The sequence below is a fragment of the Aphidius gifuensis genome, linkage group LG1, assembly GCF_014905175.1.
Source record: "Aphidius gifuensis isolate YNYX2018 linkage group LG1, ASM1490517v1, whole genome shotgun sequence".
Classification (NCBI taxonomy): Eukaryota; Metazoa; Arthropoda; class Insecta; order Hymenoptera; family Braconidae; genus Aphidius; species Aphidius gifuensis.
This window is the reverse complement of record NC_057788.1, coordinates 29,545,107-29,557,488: the sequence shown is the minus strand read 5'-3', so window position 1 is coordinate 29,557,488 and position 12,382 is coordinate 29,545,107. Positions and strand designations below refer to the sequence as shown.

The window sequence follows — 12,382 nt, the reverse complement described above, 5'->3', positions numbered from 1 at the left end:
GTTACCATTTGTTTCATTTGAATCTTTATCTATTGCTGTTAATTCAGCAATAAGTTTTGACTTTTTGCGTTCATAAACAGTTGCATGTTTCATTTTCAACTTAGGAGCATGATCATTGAAGTCCGTAATATTAACGGTAATAGAAATCATAGTTTCTGAGAAATGCCCTTCAAAAAATGCAACAACTTTTAATTGACTTGGTGGGCAATTGTGACCTGACATCATACACTCACGATCAAGCTTTTCTTTTAATTCAATACATCCCCTCTCGTCGATACTGAAATAGTTGGTTGGTTTTATAATTTCGAAATGAATAGTTGAGTCAATTACCGAATCAGGATCACTTGCATCCAATTGACAAATGCATCCATTCAAAACAGTTTCCTCATCAATCAATAGTTCAGACTTGTGTCGATTTATAGATGGTGGTGAACCTCTTGAACGTAATGTTTTTATTTTTATTTTTCGATACTGATATTGATGTTGATCATTTGTTGCAACAATTATCAAGTCAAAGTCTCTCATTCCAATGCCATTTTTATTTGCAAAATTAAGTTTATCTTTGTTTGCATAAACTCGGTGATTTTCAAAACGGAAAATACCATATTTATCATTAAGTGAAGTAAAATTAACTACATTCTCTGTTATGTTAGTGACAGTCATAATTGGCTCAGATGGTTCAATAGTTTCCGGAATTCCAATGACATTCTTTTCATCATCATCATCATCATGTTCATAGTCAAACCAATGTAAACTTTGAATTTTTATTAATTTACGATTCACATTCGTGTCCGATGATGTAAAATTTATATTAATTGTAATTTCCTTTCTGGAGTGTGGATAGACTGTATCTGTAGCAATTACAACAACAGGTAAAGTTGGATTGTCATTGGTCTTCGAAATAGTCATCCCTGGTTTTATTTTCAGGCAGCCCTTATCATTAATTTCAAAGTAAGGAACATCATCTTTCAACTGGAAATTAATATTCTCGTTGGCAACATTTCCATTGAAAGTTTTGGCTGATATAGTTGTTAAACAATTGTCGATTGAACCTTCTTCAAAAACGTCCACTCGTTTATTGAAACTACCAAAAACTGGGCGATAATCATTCAGGTTTTGAGCTTTTCCATGCACAGACACTGCAACAAAAAAAAAATTTTTTTTCAAATAAATATTATGCATTATAATTTATCATGATAAATGATTGCTTTTTTTTTTTATTTTATATAATTACCAATAATTCCAATCAAGATGAGGAATCTTGCAGCGGTTGTAATAAACATCCGAGATTGAAACATTTTTTATTTAATTATAAAAAATATCAATCTGGTTAATTTATGATTTTTAGTTCAGTCGATCGACTTTGAAGACTTGTTGCCGCGTTGAAATTATAAAGAAACGATGTAGTCTTGTGCCGCAACTGAGACACAAGAAAGGTAAATTTCAACGTTTTGTTTCAGCTTTTATAGGTGTTTTTTCAACTTGATTAGGCAATAAATAAATTATATAATAAACAAGAAAAGGGGAGAATTAAGCGAGAGTTGGTAAATTTTATTATTTCTATTATGAAAAAAAAAATCATCCGATGCTATTAATGATGCTATTGGCTGATTTATAAATCACCCGATCCTTTTAAAGTCAATCATCTTCGAAGCTCAACGAATCAAATTTTGTTTTAAAATCATTCCAACTATATATATAATAAAAGAAATTAATTAATCACGTAAACTAATATTGGTATCGTGTGGAAAAAAATATTTACAGAAATAGAATTCTTAATTACTTCAGTAGGTTATCATTTTTTTTTTTTCTTCATTTGACAAAAAATATAATAAAAAAAAATAAGTTTATTTAGCAATAATTGTTTAATTTTAATAAAAAAAAATTCTTGAGATGTTTAAAATTACCCTGAATTAATTTATATTACACTAAAGCATATGAAATAATATCATATCGGAGAGAAATGTTAAATAACTGAATTTCTTGAAAAAAGCATTGAAAATTGGCGAGTACTTTGATAGTAATATTTACCAAATTTTTTATTTATTGTTTTTTTAATTTTTAAAATGAAATAATATAATTTTAGTTTATATAAAAAAAATATTTCAAGATACATGTGATATAAGTCACATAATCAGGCAAATTGATAATATTCTTCGTGAGAATCTAAAAATAAAAATAATAAACGACTCGGTCTAATGATATTGGATTTTTATTTTAAAATATTTATATCATTTAATGTTTTAAGTTTCATCGGATCACATAAAATCTAATTAAAATTATTTCCAGCTATACTGCATTGGAAAAAAAATTATTCCATCAAAAATATAAACTGAAAAATATGATTGATGATTTAATTCATGCCTATACATACATATGTATATCAATAATAAAAGTATTTTAGATTTTATTTAATATTGTCTGATGCGGCATTTGTTACGTAGCCAGAGAAACCAAAATAAAATTATTAATGACATTGGATTTCTTGATAACATTCGAGTTTATTTATAAAAACATTATATCTAATTTTTTAAATCACACCAAGTTTTTTCTTGTCTTTTCAATAAACATTAAAACTATAATGCAAATGTATTTCACATCACATAATTTAAACTTTCATTTTCAAATTAACTTTCATTGAAATTATTATTTATTTACATATTTTTTTAAAATCCAATTAACATGAAAATATTCAATTTTTGGATATAAAAAAATGGCATGCACACGTAATTTGTTTGAATTTTCTATTATGTATTCATATATAAAGAGTGTATTAATTTTGAAAAAAAAATAAATACAACGATATTATAATTACAGAGAAAAGAATATTTATTCATAAATATAGATAAATGTATATCATTTAAATTTTAAAAATAGATAACTTTTGTCGGAAAAGAATATTGTTCATTAGCAAGTAATAAAGAATGTTGATAATGTACAACGTCTTGAATTAATCGGTTTACCATTATTGTGTTGATTAATATTAGTGACGGGATAAAAAAATAAACAATGCAAAAAATCAAAAATAACAAATTATTAACTAAAAATATATGAAAAGTTATGAGTCGTACGTATGTATAGTTAAACAATAAAAAAAAATAAATAAATAATTTCTACTAAATGATGAAAAACAAAAAAATACAGATAACAAAGAGTAGAAAAAAAGCCACTTTATATTTTTGTATATAATATTCATGTCAATAATCAATTAATCGTTTTTTAAATAAATAAATTTATTAAATTATCAATACTTTTTTTCATATTGATAAAACACACTCTCCATAAAGACAACACTGAAAATTTAAATGGCAAAATTAGTTAATTTAATAATTAAATTACTAATATGATTTAATAGAAAAAATCTTTATACCGTAATTTTTTTAATTGAAAATTATTTGCTGAATTATTACCATATCACTTTTCACCATAAACCTTCAAGAGCATGTTCCGAGCTTTTGAGCATACATCGATCATGCTCATCACAACAAACCATATATCAATATATATTCCAGACTTGCCAATTATTGTATCATTTATCAAATGACCTAGATTTTATATTATATAAATTTCAACCTTGAAAAAAACAAATAGATATATTAATTTTATATATAATCTATCGCCTGGGGTTGTGAAGACGAATAAAAAAAAAAAAAAATTATTATCAATCGCCTTGAAATACTAATCTCGTTATTCGTAAAATAGTCTCATCCGATCAGAGTTGATGAAATCATGGCCATGAATATTTTTACATCTGCATTTTTGTTGTCAATGATGATGGGTAATTTTTTAGTCAATTCATTGTCAATTTTTCCCATATCAACCAACCAAACGTCTTCAAAAAATACTGCAAGTAAGCTAATCAATTATTAATTAATTATTAATTTTTTAAAATCATAATTATATTTATAATATTGTCATTGATAATTTAAATTTTTTTAATTTTTATTTATTTAGAAAATTATGAACGTGTTGAACTCTTTGAAACACCCAACACTGTTTATCTCGAAGTACTTTGTATTGTGGATTATTCAACATATGAGTAATTTTTTTTCTTTTTAAATAATGATAATTTAAAAAAATATTTAATTATTTTTACTGTTTGAATTTTTTTTCAGACTTCAGGGAAAAAATTATGGGTATACACGAGATTATTACATGAGTTTTTGGAAAGCTGTAGATCAATATTTTCGATTATTGGAAAAACCACGTGTACAAATAATTCTTACTGATGTTATAATTTTGAGGGTAATTAATATATTAATTAATGTCTATATATTTATTATAAGTTTTAATATTCAAAAAATTACAGAATAAAACAAGTGTAATGAACGTTTCTAATATTTTAAAAAGAATGGAGGATTTCAAGTATTTTCAAGTATATACCAAGTATGAAAATGAATTTCTTTTCAATTATCCTCATCATGATATCGCTGTTTTTATCACCAAGTAAACATTTAATTTTTGTTCGCAATTCAAAAATAAATTTACAAGTTTTAATATTAAATAATTTTTATAATAATTTAGTTACAATTTGTTCGACATTACGAGTGATGATGTCTTTCATCAAGTAACTGGTATATTAAATTTTTTTTTTATTTCTATTGTTGAATGAAATATAAATTTACTTATAAATATAATTTTTTTTTTTAAATAGGTAAAACGTTTACAGGAGGAGCATGCTCAACTGATCATGAAAAACGAATTTCTAAATCAGTGGCGATTGTACAAGATGATGGAGAAACCTATCGAGGAATTAGAAAAACAATTTCTCTCATTGGCGAATTGTATGTTGTTGTAAAATTACAATTAAATATATATTTAAAATAATAAATAAAAAAACAAATCACATCATGATGATGATAAAATTAATAAAAAATTATCTTTTAAGATTGGGTGCAGTGGAGGATGGTTCATGCGATTCCAATGATGGATTCATCATGAGTTCCAAGAATACATTTGATGCACCTTTTAAATTCAACTGGTCCAACTGCAGCATTAAAAATATTCATAATTTTTTAAATAACAAACCATCATTATTATCATCATCATCATCATATTCTCAATCAAAGTTGGTTTATTTATTTTAATCTCTTTACAATAATTCAACTTGAAAAAATTTATAATATAAATTTCAGATTTAATAATCCAACGTGTCTTTTCAACAAGCCACATAATCTTAAAATAAATTTAACAAATCATTGGTTACCAGGACAAGTATTGTCTTTAAATCATTACTGTAAAAAATTAACAGGAAATTTTGGAGTTTGTCATGTAAGTTATTTAATAAATATACAACTGAATGTAAATAAAATTTTAAATATAATATTTATGTTAACAATCACAGCAATACCAAGTTAGTCACTGCGCTAGTATGCTTTGTCGCGATATGTATGATCAATGTACACAAATAAATTGGGGTCCAGCTCTTGAAGGATCATGGTGCCATACTGATCCTGACAAGGTAATTCATAAATTTATTAATTTAATTATAATAGTTTATCAATGACACTATAAATTTATTATTTTTTTAAATTTATTTTACTATCATTTATTATTTTAATTTTTTAGCGTTGCCATCAGGGACAGTGTGTTCCATTTCCATTTCAAGATACAACACCAGACGATGATGATTTTAATACAACATCCATTGAAAATAAATCATCACCATTAGATATAATTTAATTTAAAAATCTAATGTCATAAATTTTTTTAAAATACATAAATTATCATGTATTATTTCATGTACCAATAAATAAAATTTGATTCTTATTATATTCTTTATTAAATTTCAATTGTCGACGTTTATTATTTACTTTTTTCATTTTTTTTAATTATCCCTGATGATAATTTATTGACCTAAACTTGTCTATCATGTTATTTATTTATCCAAATGTTTTAATAACACAGCTGACAATGTCATTTCATAAATAAAATATACTTGGCATATATCTGGAAAATAAAATTAATAAATAAGTAAATAGTTTTTAAATGCGTAACTGATAAAAATTCATGTTTACTTTCATTCAATATTGTGCTAAAATTAATTCAAGTGTTATAATTTATTCATAAATTAAAACTAAATTTAAAAATTTATCAATTTATATTTAGTCTTACTACTTTTACACGTCGTCGTATAAAATTTAGTTTTTTTTTTCCTCAAAGTTGGCTGTGTATGCTGTGTAAATAAAAAAAAAAACATTTAAATTCATTGATAGTTTTCGATTCAGTTAGAATAAAAAAAAAGCTTGAATTAGTTGATAAAAAGTTTATGTATTATTTAAAAATATATTTTTTATATTAATTAAAATGCTGAAAATTATATTTTTTCAATTATTTATTTACACAACAATTAATTGTGCTGGCAGACTTCCTTTTATTCCATCATCACAAAAAATCTTAGAAAAATCATGTGAGTTATTTATACGATCATATTATAATTATTAATTGTTTAAAATTATATTTATTTATTCATTTTTATTTTTAAAAGATTTCTTTATTTTTATAATTGCCTGTCTTTTTTTTTTTTCAGTTGTGACTAATGAACTATTTTATTCAACACCTGAAACTGTATTCATAGAAATATATTGTGCTTTTGATGAAGATACCTATAAGTAATTTTAATTTATTTTATTTTCACTAAAGATTTTATTATTCATTGATTTTAATTATTATTTTTATTTAGGCTACATAACAATTCTGCTATAACTGCAGTTGAATATTATCTTTCATTTTTTAAAACAGTCGATAGGTATTTTCAACTTTTAAAAAAGCCAAATGTTCGTATCAATCTTTTTGAAATTGGTCATTTAAAAGAGGTAAATAAATTTTAATAAACAAATAAATTTTTTATCTTTTAAAAGATTATTTTATATTTTAAAAAATTTGGTAATTTTAATTTACAGAAGAAGTCCAAAGAAAAAATTGTATCATTTAGTAATACTGATAAATATAATCATCATGATGAAATCAATGTCGATAAAATTCTTAGAAAAATTAGTAAATTTGTTTATGATAAAAAAAAAAAATTACGGCATGATTTTTTTTTTGTTTTTACACAGCAAGTATTTTTATAAAAAAACACTTATACATTAAATTAAAATTGTCAATGATTATAATACATTTTTTTTTTTTTTTTATCAGGAGTAATTTATATACTTTTAAAAATTCGAAAAAGTATTATGTAACTGGTGAGTTAATAAGCTTATAATGTTCATTGTAAATTGCAATATATATTTAATAAAATTATTGAATAATAAATAAAAAATAATTCATTTATTAAATTAGCTGCTATTTTTTTTTTAAATAGGTAAAACATTTCCAGGAGGAGCATGTTTAGCTGATGATGAACAAAAACTTGATAAATCAGTGGCGATTGTACAAGATGATGGAGAAACTTATCGAGGAATTAGAAAAACAATTTCTCTCATTGGCGAATTGTATGTTGTTGTAAAATTACAATTAAATATATATTTAAAATAATAAATAAAAAAACAAATCACATCATGATGATGATAAAATTAATAAAAAATTATCTTTTAAGATTGGGTGCAGTTGAAGATGGTTCACCTGGTGCAGAGTCATGCGATTCCAATGATGGATTCATCATGAGTTCCAAGAATACATTTGATGCACCTTTTAAATTCAACTGGTCCAACTGCAGCATTAAAAATATTCATAATTTTTTAAATAAAAAACCATCATTATCATCATCATTATTATCATATTCTCAATCAAAGTTGGTTTATTTATTTTTATATCTTTACAATAATTCAACTTGAACAAATTTATAATATAAATTTCAGATTTAATAATCCAACGTGTCTTTTCAACAAGCCACATAATCTTAAAATAAATTTAACAAATCATTGGTTACCAGGACAAGTATTGTCTTTGGATGATTACTGTGAAAAATTAACAGGAATTTTTGGAGCTTGTTATGTAAGTTTTGTAATAATTACTATGAAAATAAAAAAATATTTAAATACTATAAAAATTATTTTATAGTTAGATGATTATGAAGTTAATTACTGCGTTGATATGGTTTGTCGTGACGTGCAAGATCGATGTATGCTTAAAAGCTGGGGACCTGCCCCTGAAGGTTCATGGTGTAAAAGTGATAAGGTAATAATTCGGCAAATAATTTTCAATTAAAAAAATTTAATCATTGAATTAACTAATTATATCATTTAAATTTTCAGCGTTGCCATTATGGAAAGTGTGTTTTATCAACATAAAAAAAGTATGAATAATTCAATAAATTTATTTAAAAAACGATTAATTGATTATTGAAATGAATATTATACACGAAAATAAACTGGCTTTTTTTCTACTTCTTGTTAGATTTATTTTTTTTTTTTCTATCATTTACTAAGAATAGTTTTTCTATTTTTTGTTTCTGTTATTAACTTTAATATTAATTTATTTATTCTTTTCAAATATAACAGGTGAATCTTAACTTATGGGTCATATATTTTTAGTTAATTATATAGCTATTTTCGTTGATTTTCTTTTTTTATCTTTTCACCCCGTCACCAACAGTAGTTAATTAGTCAACCAATCAATTTTCATTTCGTGTTTGATCGACATTGTTTCGAAGTCATGAGGTTTGTAATGTGTCTGTTGATTGGTAAAATATTAAATCATATTTTTCTAATAATAAAATAAAAGTTATGTAAAAACTATCCTTCCAGTTTTTGATTATATTCTAATTACCATCAGTATACGTCAACCGGTTGTTTCAAGCACTTGTCTTTTACACAGTCTTGTGAATATCATCCCGTAATACTTGGTTTTTTTTTTTTTGTATTTTTATGAAAAAAATGCAACAAAAAAATAAATTTATGGTAAGTATATTTCAATAGATTTATATTTTCTTTATTCAACTAATTATTGAGTAATTATAATTTTTTTTAAATCAAATATTTAGAAATTAAAATATATTAATTATGTGGTTTGTATTTATTTTTTTTTCAGATGGAAAAAATAAATTTAGCATATATTATAAAAAATTTAATAATTGGAATTTTAATACTATTTTATTTCAATGACAATACAATTTTAGTTGAATCAAAAAAATCAACTATTACATTGGATAATTTTCTTCATGGTGAATTTTGGACTGACTCATTCAATGGTACCTGGATCAATGGTTCGTATCAATTAAAATAAATAAACACATTTTCCCTTTTATTTATCGTTGATGTCTTTTTTATTTTTTTTTTTTTTCAGACAATGAAATATTGTTCAAACATGAAAATTGGAGCTGTATGAGTTATAAAATTGATGTTGATCAATCGTCTGTATATAAAAATGTACTAAATTGATAAAAAAATTTATTGGTCATTTATTTGTATTTTTAAATTTATTTCAATTAATAAGTAATTTTATATATTTATTTATTATTATTATGTATTTTTTATTTTTAGATAAATAAACTTGTCTACTATGATAATTACGTAGTTTCAGCAGATCAATCATACCTATTACTATCAAAAGGAGTAAAGGGTGTAAGTTTAAAATATTAAATTTTTAAAAACATATTAATTTATTATATAAAATTGTATTTATTAAATGTTTTTTTTTTTTTTTTTTCATAGACATTTAAAACAATGACTTCATTTGAATATCGAGTTGTTAATTTAACAACACTGTAAGTATATTTTTTTATTGTTTGTATCACATTAAAATTTTTTTCAACTTATTTATATTTTTTTTTCTATAATTAGCGATGAAAGATTGTTAATTGTCGATAATTCATCGATTCATCAGTATGCAGAATGGGCACCAAAAGGAAATGGAATAGTAGTTGTTCATAAAAATAATATATTTTATCGTCCAGAAATTGAACAAGAAGGTTTTTATCAAATAACAAAAAATGGTGTTGAAAATTTGATTTACAATGGTGTAAGCAATTCAAAAGAGGCTGGTAAGTTCATAATAACTTGCATGATTTAAACTAAAATAATAGTATAAAAATGAATAATATATTTTAGGTTCATGGCTTCCAGCAATATCGTTTTCACCAAGTGGTAAATTTATGGCATTTGGATCCTATGATGATTCAAACGTTGGAATAATTGATATTCCAGTTTATGGAAATATAAGTGATAATTTATCATATCAATATCTACGATTAAATTCATACCGCTATTCACAGGTAGAATAAATTTTTCTATGCAATTTTTTTACTTCTTAAATTATTAAAATAATTATATTAAATAATTAATTGTAGGCAGGGAGTATGATGTCAATATCAGGCATATTTTATGTTGATTTACAATTAGTGGCTGAAAATTATGGAACAAAAATCGAGCCAATTAGAATAAAACAACCATCTGGACTTACAAATAATAATACAATATTTTATAGTATTGATTTACCAAATGATAATATTATTATAGTTAGTTGGAGTAATAGAATTCGAAATGAACTCTATGTTGTAACTCATAATATTGAAAAATCAATTGACAAAACGGTTTGTATTTCATAGTATTTTTCTTTTCAAAATTTAATTAACATCAATAAATTATTTTTAATGCAATTTATTTATTTTTAATAAAGGTGTTTAAAATTGTGCAAAAAAATGGCTGGATAAGCTCAAGTACTTATCCATATTTTAACAACAATGCAACTGAATTTTTAATAATTTTACCACAAAAACAATTTGATAATGATTATTGGAATCATTTGGTGATGGTGAAGATTAATGAAATTGATGGTAATTCTGTAATGTATCCTCTGACATCTGGAAGATTTGTTGTTACGAATATTGTTGAATGGGATGTAGAAAAATCACTTGTATATTATCTTGCAACAGTAGCTGATGATCCATCTCAACAACAATTTTATCGTTCATCAACATTAGATATAAATTCAAGGCCAGAGTGTCTAAGTTGCAATATTAAAAGTGAAAATAAGGGCTTACCTTGTTTGTACAATGAGGCATTAATGTCACCATCAAGAGAAAAATTTGTTTTAAAATGTGGTGGTCCTGATGTTCCTCATATTTCCATCTACAATACTGTAAAAAAAAAAAACCATTAATTTACAATACCATTTAATTTAAATATATGTTTTTTTTTGTATTATGTTAAAATTTCATTTGCAAATTTCAGAATGATTCTACCAAAATAATGACTTGGAATGATAATATTAAAATTGCAAAATTAATGAATGACACAGCTCAGCCAATTGTGATGAAATTAAAAGTACCTATATCAAATGATTTTGAAGCTGATGTTAAATTATTCATTCCACCAGATGCAGATTTAAATGGCTCAATTAAATATCCTCTTTTAATTTATGTGTAAGTATTTTTAAAATATTTATAAAATTTCAAATATAAAAAAAAAAGTTTGTTATATTATTTAAAAACTTTTTTAAAATAGATATGCAGGACCAGGATCTTTTCAAGTTACTGAGGAATTTAACGTTGATTGGGGAACATATTTAGTAACAAATAAAAATTTTATTTATGCTGTAATTGATGGACGTGGATCTGGAAGAAGAAGTAATTCATTGCTATTTTCTGTATACAGAAATTTAGGAACTGTTGAAATTTATGATCAAATTAATGTTACCAGGTTAATATTTAATTATTTATAAGTGATAATTGATGAATAATAATCAAAGAAACATGTGTCATTTTGCAATGACATTTATTTTTTATTAAAACAAAAAAAAATTCAGATATTTGCAGAATAAATTTCCATTTATTGATGAAAAAAAAACTGCAATTTGGGGAATGAGTTATGGGGGATATGCTGCTGGTATGAGTATGGCATTGGATGATAAAAATACATTTAAATGTGGAATTTCAATTGCTCCAGTAACTGATTGGAGATTATACAGTAAACAAAAAAATAACAGCTACTTATTAAAAATTCATTAACTATGACCTGAATAATTATTTAAAAAATTTATTAATTCACAGACGCAAAGTATACAGAATCTTACATGGGTCTTCCATCTTTAGATGATAATTATGATGGTTATGAGCAAGCACAACTTATAAACAAAGCTAAAAATATCAAATCAAATAGTTACTATTTAATTCATGGTACTCTTGATGACATTGTACATTATCAACATTCTTTATTACTTGCTAATGAATTAGAAAAAAACAATATCATTTTTCGACAACAGGTATATATTTTTTAAATTTAAATCATGTTTATTTATTTATTTATATTGTAAATGTTTTTTTTTTTTTGAATATCCGTTTTAAATTATTTCAGGTATACACAAATGAAAATCATGGTATTGTGAATTTCAGGAAACATCTGTATTTATCAATGTTCAATTTTCTTGATGAGTGTTTACATAAACCTGAATAATAATTAAAATTGCCTTTGTAAGATTAGTAAAAAAAACTGTATATTAT

The 12,382-nt window shown here is 23.7% G+C and overlaps 1 protein-coding gene across 1 annotated transcript; it reads left to right on the top strand.

Moving 5' to 3' along the window:
* The first annotated feature begins 3,729 nt into the window (after window positions 1-3,729).
* On the top strand, window positions 3,730-12,335 carry LOC122847526 (venom dipeptidyl peptidase 4-like). The gene is made up of 20 exons (XM_044145280.1): window positions 3,730-3,778; window positions 3,955-4,014; window positions 4,116-4,136; window positions 4,655-4,784; window positions 5,136-5,271; window positions 5,345-5,461; window positions 6,906-6,996; window positions 7,307-7,436; window positions 7,803-7,938; window positions 8,005-8,121; window positions 9,597-9,649; window positions 9,726-9,925; window positions 9,993-10,156; window positions 10,232-10,474; window positions 10,561-11,022; window positions 11,115-11,305; window positions 11,388-11,582; window positions 11,689-11,849; window positions 11,933-12,144; window positions 12,237-12,335. The coding sequence occupies exons 1-20, from the start codon at window positions 3,730-3,732 to the stop codon at window positions 12,333-12,335; spliced, it is 2,967 nt and encodes a 988-aa protein (XP_044001215.1).
* Window positions 12,336-12,382: the final 47 nt, after the last annotated feature.